This window comes from Daphnia pulicaria, chromosome 1, assembly GCF_021234035.1.
Source record: "Daphnia pulicaria isolate SC F1-1A chromosome 1, SC_F0-13Bv2, whole genome shotgun sequence".
Classification (NCBI taxonomy): Eukaryota; Metazoa; Arthropoda; class Branchiopoda; order Diplostraca; family Daphniidae; genus Daphnia; species Daphnia pulicaria.
The window spans coordinates 25,660,635-25,681,245 of record NC_060913.1 but is presented as its reverse complement, the minus strand read 5'-3'; the positions used below and the strand labels follow the sequence as shown (position 1 = coordinate 25,681,245).

Here is a 20,611-nt window from a genome sequence, read left to right as displayed (position 1 = left end):
GTCTCGCACATTGCCGGCCCTGTTTCCGATTCCGGAAACAAACTGCTTCGTCTGGAAGGCGGAGTTGGATGGACCGAAGGTTGTAGAGATGTGGAGTGCGGTTGACATCAAGTGACCCACCGGCGTTTGGTCGTCTAGGAGTTGCACGAACGATTTTTCACATTGCGGACCGAAGGAATAAATCGGAACTCGGACTGGAGTCTACGGCCGAACGGCCAGCATCCGCATGGAGTGTTGTTTTGACGAAGAGAATTCGTCTGAGTAGTTGCTAGGAGGATTTTCTGCTGCATTTGGGGCCATTTAGTCTCTTCAATAATGTTCGGGCGGAGTCACGGAGCTGCTTGGTCCAACGATGAGTAATGGGCTATTAGGCGTTTCAGAAGTTCATCTTTTAATCGGCTGGTTGCCGAGAGGAGGACTATAGTGAGATCCGGGATGATCCAGCGAGAACAGGAAGAGATCAGGAATTTTGGCTTAGAAGTCGGTTGTGTTTTACGCTGACGTGGGTCAACGGTAGAGAATTTGGGAGCGCTAGGCTCTAGTAATTGATTTGACGAGGATGACCTCGTTGACGGATTGGTTGTTTGAAGTGCCGCGAAGGGCGATTTTGGTAGATGTTGAATGATTGCTCAGATTGGTGTCTACAGTGAGAAGCTAGTGACGATTAAATCTCCACTTTTGGGGTTTTGGTCGATTTTCTTTCTTCTTGGCCGGTTTGGCTTAGCTTCAGCGGGAAAGGGCGAAGTTGTTTTCTTTCTCAAAGATGACTAGAATATTTCTCCGTTGTCGCGTTGAGTAAAGTTGCGATGTACCACGATGGCCGATTAAACCGGAGAATGCACCGATGAGAGTCCAGATCCAAAGGAGTTAGCAAACTTGAAATACAGAGTTGAAGAATCAAAACAGGTGGGGATCACGCTAGTGGGCAAAGCAGATCTTTTCCAGCAGTACGGCGATCAAGGCCTGTGATCGGGTGGGCTGGTATAGACTGGTGCGAAGTTTGCGGATGAAAACACTGTTTGATGACTTGGTTGACTGGTGATTTTGGATGGGGAATTTGATGATGATATTTGGCCCAGTGTGCATGAAGCGTAGACTCTGGGTTGGCGGGAAGAAGAAGATGGTGTATCTCGTTGATTACCAATTGCCAATTGGCTTTCAGATGACAACACGATCGAGATTTGTGTCTTCGGGCAGAGCGGAGTGCTGGAGCTAGCCACCAACTCGATGATCCGGAATGAATCTAAAATGTGTAGAGTTGACTGGTGGTGAAGCTGTTGGCACTAGCTGAATTTCGAAGAAGTAGAAGATTCTTTTTCTTTGAAAGCCCGGGACACAGATGATGAAGCGGAAGACGCAAAGTTTGAGCTTGCACAAAAGTAGAAGACACTCGATTTGGGAGATGAAAATTTGACGAGTATTGACGAGAGGAAATAGCCATGACACGACGCTTTTGAGTTTTCAGTTTGATTTTAGTTAAGAGTAATTTTGAGTTTAAGTTGTAGATGTCACGATGTTGTCGGTGTCTGGTATGGGTTGGACCCATTAGCTGGATACTTCCGTATCGTCCGGTTGTCACTCGTCGCTTAGGCCGTTTGAGGCGCATGAGCAATAAAAAGGCGAGAGGTTTTGGGCCGCGGAACTGGCAGTTGAAAAGGATGGCCGGATTGCTGCGGGAAAACGAGTTTGGTGAATTTATTTCGCCTGAAATGTGAAGTCGCTGCAAAGCGGAATTGCTGCACAGATTTTTGATGATCCGGGACGTGATGAACGCTTGAAGTTGACACGATTTCGAGTGAATAGATTGATGCTTTGTTGCTGCTAGTCTGCTTCCAGCAACAGCATGGATAATCGTGACATGATGGGATCCGGATTTCTTTGTGTCTGAGTCGTCCAGCTGGACGCCAAACACCACACCTTGTAGCGTTAGACGCGGGACGGAGCTGATGGAGAAGGGCTGCTCTTGCGAAGCAAGAAGAAGATCGAAACAGACTTGATGATTCGCGGAGTCGGCTTGCAGGTAGATAGCACAGGAGCACCGATTCCGAACTCGTGTGCCTCGGAACAGACGTGAAGTACTGTGAGACGGGTTTTCGAGTAAAACGGAAACGGAGCGGAATTTTGTTTGATAAGATGGCCGGAAGAACTTCTGTTCGAAACGTCCGGATTAATAACAGCAGAGAAGTTGGTTACTCGTTCGAGTCAGTGAACCGCCAAATGGTTTTGAGTGATTTCTTCGCGGTCTTGATGACGGAATGAACGGAAGAGAAATCGAAACGGACTGAAGATGGAATCCACTTCTTGCTGCATCTCATCGTTTGGTCTTGATTTTAGTTTCAATTGACGATTTGAAGTTTGAATTTGTTGTGTTGCAGCTAACTGAAAGTTCGTTGGGTTGGCTGCTTGTTGGCATCAAGGAGGTTGATCTTGAGAGACCAGAATAGTCGACCGTGACTGGAACAGATCGGAACGATGAAAGCCGATAGTTTGGAGCGCATGCTGAAGCTGCCACACTTAAACAAGGCTTGAAGATACCGTATGAGTGAGATGGCTTCGTCGTCTGTCTCCGTTGAGTCTAGGAGCTGGTCGGCGTGAATATTCTTGAATACCGTGATGATTGGCTGCGGGAAGACGGCGGACACCAGCTTCTGTCGTTTTTCTCGAGGCGTAGATACGAGTGTTTAGCGCCGATGTATCGTACGTGAGTTGGTTGGTTTTACGACGCCAATGAAGTTCCATGAAAAACGCGGAATGCGGAATTCTGCTGGTCTTGAACGATGACTTGCTGGAACTTTTTCGTTTGTCGCCTGAGGCTGGAGCGTGGATTGCCACGAACCGAAAGCGGACGCCGATGCGGACTGATTTGGAAAGTCGGGACCGACGTAGAGTTGATCGCTTGGCGATTGTTGGTTTGAGTTGAGCTGATGAGATTGACACGGCGATATTTTGGATTTATTAGGCCATGTTACAAAAGCTCTGGATGAAGAAGATAGTTGATTGGCAGGACACCGATGCTTTCCGTGAGCCGTGAGTGATTGACAAGGCTGTGTGAACCTTGATTGGCGAGTTGATGGCTGATGGACGATTAGTTGACGTTAAGTGATTGATGGAACCGCGGCGGATGCCACTGGTCGCGTTACACGTAACTGAAGAGTTTAAATCCATCTTGAGCTTCAACTCCGGCTGCTGGATAGCGGGAATGAATCACATCGTCGACACGAAGCAGGATACGTCGTAAGAGAACGTTGATTTCTTGAGTTTTGATTGCTTGATTACGTGTCGTGGAGATGACTCGATTGGTGATTGGCTGCTGGCCTATTCAGGCTTAAGGTGTGACTCTGTGAACGCGGAACTGGAAACGTAGTGTTGACTTCGGATGAACGACTGGAGTCCGCGATCGGGATGATGAGAGACACAATTGAGTTTGTTTTGGGGATCTTTTTTGTGAAAGGTTGACTGTTTCAGACCGTCGAGTTTCAGTTTTGTTTTGAGTGTTTTGTAGAGAATCAATGACGCTTGGTTTTCTTGATCCAGACGCCGACTGCGTTGATTTCAATTCCGTTGGCTTTGCTTGTGATGACTGGAACTGCTAGCAGACGGGTGGTCGTTGAATCTCGTTCGACGGTGTGTGCACGGACGCTCTTTCGTTTGCTTCATTCCTGATAGCGTTGATTGGTTTTGATCGTGCACCTTTTCTTTCTTGAACGGCACATCGATTCTTCTGGCGCCGTGTAGAGATGGGCGGTGAATCCCGGTGATAGACAGCACGCTCTTCTCTGGTGTGGTTTTCTGTACTTAAACAGTCACGCATCAAACCTATTCTTCGGGAGCATAATCGGCAGCTTCGTCTATTCCTTAACGCCTTTCTTTCTTCTGCGGATGCCGATGAGGAATAGTTGCACGATGCGAGCGGCGAGCGCTTCTCTGCACAGAAGCCGCGCCTGGGTTTTCGTTTGGTTTACACCGTATTGCGAATGGCTGCTGTTGAGACGGGGCAGATGATCAGTTGTCACTGCTGTTGATTGAAGGCGGATGATTCGCCTTTTCGTCCGTCTGCTGCCGGCCCTGCTTTGACTGGGATTTGTTGGGATGGTTGATGATGCTGGTGTGATGGGACAAAAGCTTTGTCGTCACTTGAATCTTCACAAATGTGTAGATCCAGCTTGAGAAATCTTGTTTGTTGTGGTAAGAGGAAGACTGGGTGGCGAACTGCCATAATCTCCCCCACCTGCTTTGAATCCAGGGAAGTTGACAAAAAAGAGCTCGAGTGAGCATGATGACTTCGGGTCACGCTCGAATTTTCGGATTTTCAAAGCTGTGATGAGTAGATTTAACGAGAACTTGATCAGCAATTTTTCGGTGATTCAATCGAGGACTGGATGTAGGCTTGACACGATTTGAAGGTGGAGTTAAAATTTCTTGAGCTCAATAAAAGCTTAACTTTTCAAAGCTTAGCTACTGAGTCACCTAGTCGATGTCGTTTTTCTTGAAGAGTTGCTCCATCCTCGATGACGCCATTTTTCTTTTTTCTTTCATGCTGCAATCTGGTGATGAACCAATTCTCTTGATTTTTTGGTTTGCTGACAGTCTTGAGTTGATGACAGCAAATTGTTGATTTGGGCAGCAAAATCTCTCCTGATGAACTTGGGTTGAGTGCGACTTGCGTTTTTTTTTTTTGTTTGGTTGCAAGTTTGTAGCACAAGTTTCTTCTTTTTGGGGACGTTCGTGTAGTTTTTTTTAGCGCCTGATGAATTTTCAATGGTGGGTATTGGTGGATGGATCAGTTTGCACGTTTTGAGTTTGATTTGCTTGATGTGCTCTCTGATCGTCTGCTTCAGGCGTTGAGTAGTGCATGGCCAATGCCAGCGAGTGGTTTTTTTTTTTTAAGACGATTTCAGCAAGCCCAATGGCCCACGAGGGATCTAGGACTTGCTCTTAGGACCGTTTTTTTTTTTTTTTTTTTACTGAAATTAAAGAGAAACCAGCAAGCCCAATGAAAGATGACCCAATGAGCCTTGAAAAAGACTTAGGATCAATCCCTAGGACCGTGCGTTTAAGAAACAGGATGCAAATCTTGATTTTGGTCTTGAGATGTGCTTGCGTTGGATTCTTCTTTAGATTTGGCAGCTGACTGCCTTTGTTGCTGCTGCTTGGCCGCTCGTTCGAAACTCGTTCGGCCAGAATAGCTTGCAATATTCTCTCTTCTTCTTCGATGGCCGCGTCAATTGCGGCTTGCTTGCTTGTTGATTTTGTTTTCGGCCAATGTCTTCATCTTGAAGTTGCTCTGGTCAGAATCTTCACGCTGGAATAATCTTCTTTTTCTTGTATGAGGCGGCATAAAAGGCGCTGAAGGTGTGGTGTTGTTAGGCTGCGAAACGGCTTTGAAGTTTTAAACGACCACGTGGTTTTTTGAGAAAAAAGAATGGTGGGTGGGCGACTATTCAGACGGGATTACCAGAAAAGTTTTTTTTTTTTTTTTTTACAAGATGAATTTACTTTAGAATGAAATTTGTTTGTTGGTTATATTAGCAAATGGATACTACAACTGCCGTGTATCACACCGAAGCGTGGGCAATTACGAGAAAAAATTAACTCTAACTGCTGTTGCTACGAATGAACGTAAGTAAGCAATGAATACCCAAAAGAACCTGCTATTTCACGAGCAAGTTGTGTGTAGTGGCCTGCCTTTAATTATGAATTAACATGGGCAAGTTTCAACAACTAGCAAGACTTGCAAACGAGCACGCAACATGTGGGCCGCTCAAGTCTTACCATACACTATTTTAATTTAGTTTTAACCAACAAAGAAATTCAAAGACATAAGTGGCCAAAGAGTAGCAAGACTTGCTATGAGCACGCAACATGTGGGCTCCTCAAGTCTTACTATGCAAGAAAATTTAGACGAAAAAGAGATGTGGGGAGAGCTCTTAACCATACGGTCGTCGGCAGCGAGAGAGAGAGAGCGTCGTCTGCTACTCGCTGGCTCCCCCTAGTTTCCCGATTCCCTTCCTCTCGGCTCGGTTGCCAGATGAAATAAAATGGACTCGGCCGTTTCTACTGAAATTACGTTTGCAAAAAATTTTAGGCAATATGCTAGCTAGACAAAATCACCAACTGGTTTTAATTTGCAATGAATTAAATAGAAAAAATGAGTTTAAGGGGAACGAGGTTTTTTGAACTACAACGAGTAATTCGGGTTTTTAGTTTTGGATTACAACGAATAATCCGGGTTTTTAGTTTCCACTGAGTTTAGACTAGTCGATTTTTTTTGTTTTTCCCTTTCTGGTTTAGACCCTTAAATGAAATTCCCAAGGAATACTTTTTTACCTATTGGGATGTCAAAGATACAAGTGGATAACTTTGACGCTGAGTGACGCCGTGCACTTGGTCGCCAGCCATTTTCAAAGGATCGGGGGGAAGGACTACAACGAGTAATCCGTCTTTTTGGGGATCTATCGCAAAGGTGAATGCCGCAGCTTGGTTTTTTCTGGTTTTGCTACGGGATCGCACGCTATGTCAACTCCCTGTGATCTTACGGGACTAACGCGAGGACGTTTCCCTATGATCTAGTTTAGTTCAAATCGCAAGTGCTTTACATGAATAGACAATAAATTTTTTTTTAAGAAGCAAGGTATTTACCAAATGCGTGAGGTCTTTACATGAAGCGTGGTTTTTTGCGATTAGAGAGCGAAATGTCGATGCACACGATGTGCAAGACTTTTCACGAAATTTTTTAAGGTGATTTTTTCTAGGATTCGAAACGCAAGGTGAGTGCAACGATGTGCAAGACCATCGTAAGAAATGAGTTTACTTTTTAAGATTCGAAACGCAAGGTCGATGCAACGAATGTGCACGACTTGCTCTACGACTGATTTTAGTTGGTTCGAAACGCAAGTTCAGGGCACTAAATACGCAAGACTTTTGTACGAACTGATTTTACCTTTTTCTAGGATTCGAAACGCAAGGTCGATGCACCAAATGTGTTAGGCCTCCGTGCCGTCGCTACATCGAATATTTACTTTAAGCTAAGACAAAGAGGGGACTAAACACGGGTTTTGAAGGGAACACACGTCGATACTGTATTCCTAGTTTTGCCACAATTTAAAGATGTAAGACAATTTACAAGGGACTTGACTGACAGGGAGTCGGGTGCCACGCCGGCCCGTATCTAACAAAGGGACAAGTCGAAAGAGAGAGAGGGCCGGATGCCAGCCGACCCGTTCGAAAGGTGTAGAGATTTGACGTACGTCTCAACAGAACTGTGAGACAGAAGTGAAGAATTAAACATAAAAAGCACACAAAGAAGACAACGAAAATATAAGAGGAATGGACACTTCATTGTTTCTAATGCGCGCTGATGCGTTGCCAAACGTAGCCTTTTAGACGTCTCGCACAACGCCCTTAACAATTTGTTTTGTCGGCGAATGCAAAACAGAACTGGTCCTGCACAGAGCCAACTAGCTAACGCAACGTTATTTTTATGAAAAAATTAATGAATCTGTTGACGACAATGTTGAAGAAGCCTTTATTTTTTGGTCGGTGTACAAAATGCCACTCGAAAAAGGACGCTTATCTAAACATTTGCATGAGAAAAATAGAATATCTACAGTTTTAAAAAACCATAACAATTTTAGTCGTAGGAGGGCTCTATAGGGGTATCCCAATCGCTCACTGACTGGCAAGCTGCGGGCAAGGCGTGCAGTTCCGGGGACCTCCATCACTCGATTCGTTCAAGACTCGGTTGGATGGCCTAGGCGATAGGTACTACTTTCTCGGTCATTAGATTTTCGGCAGCGGTCTCGATAACAGTTCCGTGGAATCTGACAGGAAGATTTTCTATGGGATAGAACAGCCATCCAAACCCGACATTTTTCTTAGTTGACATGATTTTTTGCACGAGTCGGTCGACTGCTGTTGGAAGGGCGAAAACGATGTCTCAAGGAAAGAGATGTACGGCAAACTAAACAACAGTAGTTGTTTGTTTGTTTTTGTTTTTTCCGTTTGTTTGGTTTTGTGTGTGGGATTTTCTGACCGTTCGATGCCTTGAGGCAGAGTTTTTTTTTCTGATCAAAGATTACCTCAGTTTTTTTTCTCTTCCTTCAAGTGTCAACAGGAACGATCCCTCCGACAAACTAAAATTGTCGTCCACGGTCCATCCCATGTTGAATTAACAATTCAATTATTTCATTTAAATTGAAATGTCGATAATAAATACGTAACAAAGTTAGGGCATTCAATCCGTGTTTGGTTTTGCAATTTAAGTCGATTCCATGTTGAATTAAAAGTTGAATGATTTCAATTAAATTTTCGTTTTGATAATGACGACACAAGAAAAGAAGAGCATTCCATCCGTCGTTTCTTTTGCAATTGACGTCTATTCCGTGTTGAATTAAATGTTGAAAGATTTCAATTAAATTTTCCTTTTGATAATCACGACACAAGAAAAGAAGAGCATTCGATCCGAAATCGTTCTTGCAATTGATGTCGATTCCGTGTTGAATTAAAAGTTGAATGATTTCAATTAAATTTTCGTTTTGATAATGACGACACAAGAAAAGAACAGCATTCCATCCGTCGTTGTTTTTGCAATTGACGTCGATTCCGTATTGTATTAAAAGTTGAATGATTCCAATTAAATTTTCATGTTGATAATTACGACCTAATAACATAAGAAAAGCATTCGATCCGTAATTGTTCTTGCAATTGATGTCGATTCCATTTTGAATTAAAAGTTGAATGATTTCAACCAAATTTTCGTTTTGATAATAACAACATAAGAAAAGAAGAACATTCCATCCGCCGGTGGTCGTGGAATTGATTTTGATTCCGTGTTGAATCAAAAGTTAAAGTATTTCCAGTAAATTATTTTGTCCATTGCGTTTTTTGTTTGCCAAATAATGAAGGGGTGACATTCCTTCTTCGATTGTGCAATTGAAATCCATACCTTCTTGTAGAAAATGTGTTACTTCTTCCAAACTTGGATAGGTATCACGCGAACATAAGGCGAACAACTGAGTTTCATGACTCTGAAATGGAAATAAATTTAATTGGTTGTTACCTAAACAATAATAGTTAAAGGTTTTACTTTCATTTGTTTGAGAAATTCTGCAACTTCTGTCGATGTTATTCTATCCGCGATATTTTCCCTTGGCATTCTCAGGATCAGTTCACGTGCACATTTCGATTGTATTTCTGCTTAGTTGAAGCAATTTGATTTTATTTGGTCATATTTTAAAGTATATTTTGATTTAAATTAACTTACTATCCAGATTAACTGGTTTATTTTCAAGTATGTGGGTGTGAATTTGATGACGCAAACCGAAAGGATGACGGCCATCTAGTAGGAAGTAGCCAAAGACGAGTCCTTCTGAAAACACATCACTTTGGATGGTGCCTCGTTTAACTGTTGATGTTGTTTCACTTTCAGACTGGCTCAATTCTTCGTTAAAAAATAAGTTCAGAATTTCAGGTGCTAACCAGTCAAAGGTACCTCTGACTCCACTCATAGAGTAAGACCCTCGCTCATTCACTGGTTTACACAGTCCAAAATCAGCCCATTTCAATAAAACGTTTCCTTTTCTGGGATCTTGCCAGATGAGGACGTTTTCAGGTTTGAGGTCGCGATGCACCAGTCCCATTTTGTGAATATACTCCAATCCGACAGCTAATTGATAAAGGGCCGTTAGCGATGGGGGCATCGGCCCACGGTATTTATTCTTGTGCCCTTCTTTCAGAAATAATTTTTCCAAAGAAGCGTTGCACAATTCAAGATAATAATATCTGTAAATGTTCAACAAAGTTAATTTTTCACTCATTTTTTCATACTTGTTTTGTTGGTTTTTGTTTTTTACCTGAAATTTGCGTCACTCTCGGCGTGAAACAATTTGATTACATTCAAATGATCAAGTCCCTGCAATGTTTCTTCTCCTTGTGTGTTGCTTGCGATATGAATTAACTGAATTCGCTTGACGGCCACCGGTTTTTCACGCCACATACCTTTACATACGATACCATAACGCCCTTCACCCAACTTGTTGTCGAGATCCAAATTCCTCACTTCGTCCGACATTTCCATTCAATGCGATATTTCTTAAATGTATTTCTTTGTTAAGGTTTCGTAAATTGAATGTGTGCTCTTCGATTTTCACCAGCTAAATGAGTTGACATGATTCTTATCAAGGAATTTTGGTGGAGTGTTGTCCTGCAGATCGCAGCTTTATCATTTTGTATTGGTTACCTTGGCAATTTTATCAAGGTAAACAGTTGATAAAACTTGTCAAGATAAATTCTCAGTTCACTTTTGCTTATGTCACTTGCATGAGATCAGAGGGATATTTAATGTCGAGTCAATAAAAATTTGTTGTTATTTTATTATTTACGTACGCTTTTCTTTTTATACTTCAAAAATGATAAAATATTTCCTAAAAACAAGTAGTTTGATGGGGTAACTGAAGTCAGGATTGGGTTCCGAACTTCGTTGATTTTGCCAGTATTCCCGTGACTAGTGGAAATAGCGATGCATAATGCATTGCCGAAGCAACTAGAAAAGTCCTAATTTTCGTTCAGAGATGAGTCAAGACCTGTAGAAAGAGTCAGATCAATTTACTCCAATCAGAGGAGAACATCGAATCTGCTGTAGATCAATATGGTTTTGGTGTTACAGTAGATACGTTTTGGTTTCAGTTTTATTATTCACTTTGCATAACAAAAAATTGAATCAAGAGAAATCAGTTCCTCTATTATATCAACGGTTCATAGAGTGGGTAAGGCTAACTAACATGACAAATGATTTTGGCGGGATTAACTCAGAACAGTAAAAAAAAATACAGTTAAAAATTATATCCTTCTTTCATACTTTGGATCCAATTTTTGTGTGTGCTTAACCAAGTGCTTCTCCGCTCGATGCGTTGCAGAACTTCATGTTGTTTTTGTTTTGTTTTTTCATATGCGATGTAAGTTAACGTTAACGTATATGGCGACACTACGCCACCTTTTTCAATTAGAAGTCGAATCATTTCATTCAAATTTTCTTTTTGGTCACTTTGGCACAAGGAATGCATGCATTTTTTTAAGTCGCTGTAATCGCTCTCTCTATAATAAGACTGGAAGCCATCAAAATAATTTTTTCTTTCCCAGTCGTCTTCACTATTGACTTTCATTTCATGCTGAAGAAAAATTTGAACAATATCAACTAAATTTTCTTTGTGGTAGAATTGACACAAGATATCAAGGGCTCTTCTTCCAAACAAACCATTGCAGTTGACGTCGATTCCGTGTTGAATCAGAAGTCGTATTAAATCAATTAAATTGTCTTCTTGATAAAATGTGCATAAATAATGTAAGGCATTATTCTTGCAAAGGTCTTGGTAATTGACTTCTATTCCTTGTTGAATTAGAAATTGAACTACTTCAATAATATTTTCTTGTTTATAAAATTGAAACAAATAGTAAAGAGCATTGTGTCCACGATGGTTCTTGTAATTGACATCGATTCCGTGTTCAATCAAAATTTGAGTAATTTCAATTACTTTTCCTTTTTTATAATAACGAAAAGTATTTTTGAAGGGCATTAGATCCATCCGAGTCTTTGCAATCGACTTCAAGACCGTGTTCTAACAAAAGTTGTAGAATTTCAATGAAATTGTCGTCTTCGTGATTTGTATACAAGCCATGGAGAATTGCTGCTGCGCTATGGGCCTTGGTGTCAAATCCGTTTTCAATTAAAATTTGAATTATTTCAATTAAGTTTTCTTTTTTATAGTGAGAAATCAAAATGGAAATAGCATTTCTTTCGCCCCAGTTGGTTTTGCAATTGACATCGATTCCATTCTTAATCAAGAAAAGAATGATTTCAACTAAATTTTCCTTTTGGTAAAATCTACACAAAAAAAGAAGGGCATTCTCTCCGTCACTCGCCTTGCAATTAACATCGTTTCCTTGTTGAATCAAAAACTCGATTATTTCAATTACATTTCCTATTTTAGAATTCTTGCACAATGAATTGATTGCAGATTCGTTCTCGCAATAGACTTCAATTCCATTTTCGATCAAATATCGAATAATTTCAATTACATTTTCCTTTTCGTAATAGAGACACAGGAGCATGAGAGCATTCTGCCCCCTCGTGTTTTTGCAATTAACGTCAATTCCGTGTTGAATTAAAAGTCGAATAATGTCAATTAAATTTTCGTTTTTATAATTTTCACACAATAAAGTGAGAGGATAATCTCCGTCTTCGTTTTTGCAATTGATGTCGATTCCGTGTTGAATTAAAAGTTGAATGATTTCAATTAAATTTTCGTGTTGATAACCACAACTTAAGAGGAGAAGAGCATTCCATCCGTTGTTTTTCTTGCAATTGATGTCGATTCCATGTTGAATTAAAAGTTGAATGATTTCAATTAAATTTTCATTTCGATGAAAGGTAGACAATAAAGTTAGAATATTGTCTCCCCATCTGTCCTTGCAATTGATATCGATTCCGTGTTGAATTAAAAGTCGAATAATTTCTATTAAATTCTCTTTTAGATAAATTCCAGCCAAAAATGTAAGAGCATTTTCTCCAGAGTTAGTCTTGTAATTGATGTTGATCCCATGTTGAATTAAAAGTTTAATAATATCAATTAAATTGTCCTCTTGATACTTCTTGCAGAATAAATGTAAGATATTTTTTTTAACGTTTGGCTAAGGTTAACGCCATTTTTTAGGAAGGTCCGCACTATTTCAACCAAATTGTTAACGCCATCCTTTTTTTTGTCTATCAGAATTGCAAGGGGAGTCCATCCGCTTAAATCGACAAAGTTGACATCGACACCCTTTTCTAGTAAGGATTTGACATCCTTCAAACTAGGATAGGTATCACTCGAACATAATTCCAAAAACTGCGTTTGCTTAGCAATCTTAACAATACATGAATATATTTTGTAATTTATTTATTTAGTTTTTACTTTAGTTTTTACTTTAGTTTTTACCTTTTCAGAGAGTAGTTCAACGACATCTGACGAATTGATTCGATCTTCCGGCTTTTCTTTTAACATTCTTTTGATTATGTCATACGCGCATAGTTGACATTCTGTTTTAGTCAAACGAAACATAAGTTTTAATGAAATTCCCTCATGGTTTATATTTGATAAACAGTGTAGTACTTACTATCTAGATTAATTAGTTTGTTTTTAAGGATGTTAGAGTGAATTTCATCACGAGAACCGAAAGGATGAAGACCATTGGAAAGATAATATCCAAAGACAAGGCCTTCTGCAAACACATCGCTCTTGATTGTTCCCCTTTGCGTTATTTCTTCTTCGGTGACGAGTAGTTTCAATAATTCTGGTGCTAACCATTCCCTTGTCCATTTGATTTCACTCATAGAACAAGTTCCTCTTTCATTCACTTGTTTACTCAGTCCGAAATCAGCCCATTTCATCAAAGTTTCTTTAATTAGAACGTTTTCCGGCTTGAGATCACGGTGGATCAGTCCCTGTTTGTGAATGTATTCCAGGCCAGTAGCTAATTGGAGAATATTACACAGTTGTTTTAACATTGGGTGGGCCTTCAAGAATTTTTCTGGGTCCTTGTCTTTAGATAACATTTGGTCCAACGAGCCATCACACAATTCAAGACAGTAATATCTAGAAATAGTTGTTTTATTACCTCATCAGCTCATTAATCTGCTTAGATGACGTATCTTACCTGCAATTCTCGTCACTCTGGGCGTGAAAAATTTTTACGACATTTGGATGTTCGAGTTTTTTCATGGCTTCTTCTTCTTGTTTGCAGCACTGATCTAGTTTAATTCGCTTGATGGCCACCGTTTTTCCATCCCAGTCTCCTTTGTAAACGATACCATAACGTCCCTCCCCTAATTTGTTTTTGAGATCGAAAATCTTCAACATTTTCGACATACTGACTTTCGGAAACAGCACAAAAAGTTAACTAATCCTTCACACACAAAAATATGTGGTCTTTGTTGTAAGGAATGTAACAGCCTTTTGATTTATTTGCCCTTGACGACTAATCAAATCACTTGATAAACCTAGTCCTGGATGGCAATTTTATCTTGTTAGGTTTGTTGTCTTGGCAATGTTATCAGGGAAATAGAGCTGATAAAAAATCTTGAAAGAAAATTTGTTTAGTCCCTTACTCATTGGAAAGTTATAAATTTCTAGCGACGACTTTCGAACAAAAATTTTAAATGACGGGAAGGAAAATGAGGCATGCGAATGGATGGTTTTCATCGCCCAGCCTTATAACCAATCGTGGAAAGAAAAAAGGAAAGGGAAATCTAAAATTATGACTCACGACAATGGTTGAAGTTGAAAATTCCTTACTCTTTTTCGACTTTAAATAACTGATCTAACTGATAAAAGAGAGAAAAAATAATGTTAAATGGATATTTTTGGGGGAGAGCAATAAAGGAGAGCGGATCAAGCGACTAAAGCTATGAGTGCCGTCCACCCTTGCTGTACCTGCCAGCCCACGCCCGGTCTTTGCAGCACATCGACACAGGCATGGGCGGCGCAAAAAAGAGAAAATGCTGGGGGTGTAGATGAGATTTTGCTGGCGTAATATTACTTATAGGCCCTTATACGTACATAGCATCAGTACGGTGGATGTAGATAGCAAGGATCGGGCACGGATGCTTATATTGCCTTTAACGGTATTCCAGATTTACCGATAATAACAACATATCCTAATACTTATATTATTTTTCTTTCTTTTTTTTAAATGTTATGCATGGTTATTTTAAGGGTCAACACGGGGTAATATTTATTTTGATTTTGTCATTGTACATTTTCGTTGTAGTAGAATAGGCCTGCCATTCGATTATTAACGACATTGCGATGGGTGTCAGCGGTAAAACTATAAACTATCTTATTGATTAACACAGAATTTTACCTGAAATCTCTCTCAAACTGGATCAAGGTCTGAAGTGCTGAAAACTCAAACTCTGTTTTAAGAAATCGTCAAACTTGGGAAAATCGTTATCTTCATTAACAAATTCTGCGCCGACATTATTGTGTGATGATTCCGGCTCTTTTTTTAAATCATTGTAGAATATCGACGGGTATTGAGGCCGTGATGATGGGTCGATGGTGGAATCCATGTTCTCCGTAGGAAAGTAAGGCGAAGGTGAAAAAGTCGGTGATGGATAAGATGGCGGTGTGTAACCGTAAATCAGTGATTCGGTGTAGTAAGCTGCAGGAGAGACGGAAGTAGGGCGGTCGTAACTGGGAGTCTTCTTAGGAACGTAAAGTGGAACATAAGGTTTGAATGCTGATGCATGGTTGTAAATAATCGGAGCGAAATAACTGTGAGCTGGAATAGGAAAATGTGGCTTAGATTTGTGATTTGTTTTGTGATTTGATTTCGGTTGATTTGGCTTGTTGGGCCATCTCATTGGCCAGAATTCACTGTAGCGTCCGTTGGGGTTAAGTTCGTCAAACTCCTCTGTCTGACCACTTCCAAAGGCACTCATCGAGTTGCTGTTTTTATCTTTTTGAATCTTCGCGCCATATTCTTTCGCCAAATTGTCGTCATCGAGCCCGACGACTGCCACAGCTAATTGAGTCAGTAGAACAAGAACTAAAATCTGTGTAAAATTTGCATTAACCAAAAGGGTATGTCAGTCAGTCGTTTCTTTGAATGAACTTTGCTAACTTACTTTGAATGTGGCGTGTTTCATATTTGCAAAAAGTTGTTGATTTACGTTTGTATCTTGTTATCCGGTAAGACACTGCGTTGAAGTTGAGCTCGAAAACTCGAATGATGGATGAATGTACGACTGCCACGGACTTATATCCATTGGAGAAAGGATGCCTGATTGCCTGTCCTCAGCATTTTCACTTGTCGCATTGTCCCTCGTTGCTTTCCCGATCACCGTCGTCTGTGGTTTTTCTTTCTGGTCCTTCTTCTGCTGATCAGCTCTTCTTGTCATTTCCAACTTTCAATGGTTATTTTGAGCTGACGACTGCGGCTCGTAACTTTTATTTTTAAGCTGATCAATCATCATCATTTTTCTATGAACGAAAACTCGCACTAGTTGTCAAAATTAATTTCAATTAATTTTCCGGGAATCGCACTGAACTTCGTGTTTTTTTAGTCGACGAAACTTATTTTTGTCTAAAACTCCCCAGAGAAAAAAAATGAAAAAGCCCAAAATGATCAAAACACGTCCGCTCTCGTGAACGGACGTGAGCCAACTGGCTCTCTCTCTCAGCTCCGTGCTGTGTGTATGTGTGGCGCCCACTGCTGGGCCGTCCTCTCTCCTCTCCGTTCACCCCAAACGAAGCCCTTCGGGGGCTTCACGATGGCGTCAGCTTATAAGTCTCTTCTTTTATTTTTCCCTTTACAAAAAATAAAGTAAGAGAAAAAGCTTCTTCTTCTTTTCTTTTCTTTCACGAGTTCTTTTCTACATGTACGTCGTACTACACATTCTGAATGTGTATAGAGCAAAAGAGTCTCTCAAGTGTATAGCTACAAGTCTCTTTTTTGGGGGGTTCTAGCCGCCCGGTATTAGTACATGAATAGAGCAGAATCAAGTTGCCGAAACTCTTGGGCACCTCTAGAGATGGCTGTGTGTAGACACAAAACTAAAATAACAGTGCAACGGAATAATAATAATAGCGACCGACCGAGTCTATAGATACATCCAGAGATTGTTGTAACGTTATTAACCTGTGACCCGCTAGATATTTGAAACATATGCAGTGTATAAGTTCATGGGGGCTTTCAGCTCCCCCCTACTTTATTATAAAGTAGGGTTTAGCCGCTGTCTCATCTTAAACTTTTTCCTACTACTTGTTGATCCTGATGAACTATTTTTCGTAACCCATTTTTTTTTACTTTTTATTTAGATAATTAGCAATCCGTTTGATGGGAGGAACTGCCAATGTCCATCTAAGTGTCGGTGCTGTACTATTGACGTTTTGAAGACTATCCCTTCTGGCGTATTTAACTTTTCTGTGCTTGGTTGGAGCCCCTGCATCGATGCCTGCCCGTATTTCCCTGGCAGCTAATAAAAAAAAGGTAGGACAACTTTTATCTCTATTTCTTCCTTTTAGACTATTTGGTGGCGTTGATTATATTAATCGAGCCTACAGACCAATGATTATTCCTGAGCTTAGGTCACTAAATAACGCACGGCTTGGCGATTTTGTACCTCACAACATTTTTTGGCTGTGGATAAGCAATCACATTCAAAAATAGTTGAACTTAAACAACCTTGAGAAAAGTGCAAGTCGGAAATGAATGTGTGACCAAGTTGAGGGAGGGCGATCCGGTTTTCACGTCCAGGTGGATGACGGTCACGCTCAAAAGTTCTTGTTGTCAAAATTGTTGGGTTTGGTTATTCGCGTTTGACGTTGCACATTTTTCGCCGCCGATGGATCTTATTGTCTCTCGCCAAGAAAAGCGCAGCAACGCCCTTTTAAATTTGTTTTGTCAACAAATGCAAATCAGAACCGGTCCCTGCACAGAGCCAAGGGCATGGCCAGTCATTGAGCTCATCGTCCGTTTTAATTTTCTTTGGATCTGCTCGTTTTCTATTCTGCGCTGCTTTTCATTTGTGGGAGGAGGTGGGCGGGAATGGCATGGTTGTACCAGTGTTGCTACTTCCTCAACGACGATCGTGGCCAAGATTTGTTAGGTTAATTATTGGCGGCAGTTGCGACTTGTGGGCTGCAGCAGAGCCGCTCACGGTGTCGGCCAATGTAGCGCTTGCCGTTCACCACCACCAGACTTGGCGCTACGCAGCACTAGATGGGCAATCGAAGATCGTATAAGCCATGGCGTCAATGGCGTCTCTCGTCAGAAAGTACCTAGTTGGCCTCGTTTTCCTCATCTTTCTGCTCTTCCAACAAGCCATCATCCGCATGGCCACTTTAGATGGACGCCAGCAGCAGCAGCAGCAACCAACAGGTAGCAAATAGCCAACACAAATAGTCTTGAATTCCTTCATTCATTTTGCGTTTGGTTATCGATAGGAGTTGCGGTGGTGGTGGCCGCAGTCACGACCACAACAACCGAGTCAACATCCAGTACCAAGCGGATTTTGATCGTGTCGTGATCGTGACGTGGCGATCGGGATCGTCGTTCCTGGGCCAACTCATCGCCAGTTCGCCCGGCGTTTTCTATTCGTTCGAGCCCATGGCCAAACACGTCCCGTTCCTGTTCCGCTGCCACTTTCCCGACGACTACATCCGGTTCATCAACGGGACCAATCACGTGAAACTCAACCGGCGGATCTGGAACGAGTGCCGATATCACGAGCGCCCGTCCTTTATGCCACCAACCACAAATGCTGGCCCAGCTCTGCGCTTCTTTTCCCGTCAATTTGATCAAAGTCGTCGAGTTGTCGGTCAAAGATCTCGTCGCCTTCACCACCAATTCGTCATCGGCTCTTGCCGGCCATCCCGTGACGGACCGTTGGAAAATCGTCTACCTGGTCCGCGATCCTCGCGGCTACCATGGCCTCCAGGGCCAAACTAAAATGGTGGATGGCCAATTGGAATTGCCAGGAACCGGCCCGACTCTGTGGCCGCATCGAAGAAGATCTCGACTTGCTGGAAAAGCATTTCACGGCCGGCCGGGATTACCTTCTGCTGAAATTCGAAGATTTGGCTTTCAACGTCCGATCGGAGACAGAGAAACTCTTCCGCTTCCTGCAACTGCCCGTCTAGGACCTCACGACGGCCTTTCTCGACACTCACACCCAGTCGAATAACCAAACGGCCGAAAAGGATCCGTTTTCCACCGTCCGGCAATCGGACGCCGTGGCGTTCAGCTGGAAAACGAAATTGTCGAAGAAAAAAATCGCCAAAATAACCAATTCTTGCGCGCCATATTTGAAAAAGATGGGCGTCATCGTTTAGCAAGTGTCTGCCGTTGAAAATCGCCAAGCCTATAGCCTAATAGTAGCTTAATAGTTATATTCTTCAACAAAGTTTTGGCTGGCTGCTGTTGCCTTTTGGTTTTTCTCTCTCATTTGCATCAGCCAACTGTGGCCGATTATTGGCCGGTTGCCAACTCGAATCATTTTCTAGATACACCAACTTGTTAAAAATTTTGGTTTTAGCTCTTTTGTGTTATACAATCCAATAGGATTCCGTGTCCATGTCGCATTGAAAATCACCACAGACGCATCTTCTTCTTCTTCTTTATAAGGACATTTCACATTTTGTTTTGATTTTCCTGGATGTGGGGGGGGGGGGGGGATAGTATCGACCTTAAAACCCCCCGTTGTTTTTTAAAAAAATATTCTTCTTCACATTTTGGAAACATATGGGAAAAGTCGTGTTGAAAGAAATTGTAGAGCTCGGGATTGGGTTGAAATTTCAAAAAAGTATACCGAGGAATTTCTTTTGTGCCAAACCAACAGCTCAAACAACACATTGTTCGCATGTAGACTCATTAATCATCGTGAATAATAATCCGATAATAATTTAACTTAATATAATAAGACAACTTTTTGGCTTTTGTGTGTGTGTTGGGGTGTTGGACGGGTTTACTATCAACCCAGTCGATCCTAGATGTATCCTGATAGATTAGAAATATTCACGGATAAGATAGTACATTACGTACCGGATCTGGTTGGGATCCTCCTACCCACTCGAAAAGAGTGATGGTGATGGGTCCCCCCCCACCCCTCCTCTTGAAAATTGCGTATATTAACTTTTTGTGGCGCGCTAAGTCACAAATATCGACTCGCCGGGTTTTTTGGTTGTTGTTTTGTTGCCGTTTCTGGCTTTTTTTATGAGGACTTGCTGATTATCTGGCCGTTTTATGACAACGCGTGGCCTTAGTTAATAATAAGTAGTAGGAAGTCAAATAAATGAATATTTATTAATAAATTAAATACGCGCGCATTCTAACCATTCTGGCATTCTTTAACCGCCGCCCAATTCCTCTGTTATTTTTTATCGGAACTGTTGGTTTGAATTCTCGACAGATGGCGTTCGATGTGTGTCTCTACTTACCACCGCCAGATGGCTATCAAGTACTAGAGCAAAACATCTGAACGAAAAGTCGAAAATTCAATTCAATCTCTGAGACGAGACTGCATTTTTGTTAAATTAATTAACAAATCACGATTGTCAAGTCTTTTGTAATGTCTAGTTCATAAAGAAATGTCAAGTAGGCCAATGCAACATAGTTTGCTATAAAAGTTGCGATAAAGTTTGCTTGTTATCTGGTTTGGCGGGTCGTCCCAATAACCAACCATGCTGCAAAAACGTGATAAAAAAAGCAACGGCGAATTCATTTTGCGGAATGGTATGTCAAATGTTAGTCAGCAAATTTCTTTTTCAGTTTTTAAATCTTAAAATTTGCAAACAGGATCTAAGGCTAGTGAAGCTCATCATCGTAACATCAGATATGAGGATCTGGGGTGAATGAAATGAAAGGTATTCTCTAGTAGTTGTCGAATATAACAAAAATGTGAAATTACCTAATGTATGTTTTACTTTAATTTTACTACAATAAGGCACTGTCATCAGTTTTTCAAATGTTCATCGGGGTAGCAGAAAGTGTGTTCTGAAATACCATTGTTGAAGGATTCTTCATGGAGTAAACTACACAGCCATCAAATAAGCATCACAACAATCTTGGGTTTGAG

General features: G+C 41.2%; 3 protein-coding genes across 3 annotated transcripts; all 3 read right to left on the bottom strand.

Annotated features, from left to right (window-relative positions):
• Nucleotides 1–8,843: 8,843 nt before the first annotated feature.
• On the bottom strand, nucleotides 8,844–10,069 carry LOC124320169 (serine/threonine-protein kinase/endoribonuclease IRE1-like). The gene is made up of 4 exons (XM_046782857.1): nucleotides 9,852–10,069; nucleotides 9,263–9,780; nucleotides 9,086–9,192; nucleotides 8,844–9,026 (listed from the first exon to the last, which is right to left on the bottom strand). Exons 1-4 carry the CDS (start codon nucleotides 10,067–10,069, stop codon nucleotides 8,844–8,846), a joined length of 1,026 nt encoding a protein of 341 aa, XP_046638813.1.
• Nucleotides 10,070–12,623: 2,554 nt separating this feature from the next.
• LOC124320153 (serine/threonine-protein kinase/endoribonuclease IRE1-like) lies at nucleotides 12,624–14,055 on the bottom strand. The gene is made up of 4 exons (XM_046782856.1): nucleotides 13,690–14,055; nucleotides 13,150–13,628; nucleotides 12,972–13,072; nucleotides 12,624–12,899 (listed from the first exon to the last, which is right to left on the bottom strand). The coding sequence occupies exons 1-4, from the start codon at nucleotides 13,899–13,901 to the stop codon at nucleotides 12,624–12,626; spliced, it is 1,068 nt and encodes a 355-aa protein (XP_046638812.1). The 5' UTR covers nucleotides 13,902–14,055.
• Nucleotides 14,056–14,445: 390 nt separating this feature from the next.
• On the bottom strand, nucleotides 14,446–16,223 carry LOC124316550. Its single transcript, XM_046782562.1, has 2 exons — nucleotides 15,662–16,223; nucleotides 14,446–15,589 (listed from the first exon to the last, which is right to left on the bottom strand). The coding sequence occupies exons 1-2, from the start codon at nucleotides 15,680–15,682 to the stop codon at nucleotides 14,918–14,920; spliced, it is 693 nt and encodes a 230-aa protein (XP_046638518.1). The 5' UTR covers nucleotides 15,683–16,223; the 3' UTR covers nucleotides 14,446–14,917.
• Nucleotides 16,224–20,611: the final 4,388 nt, after the last annotated feature.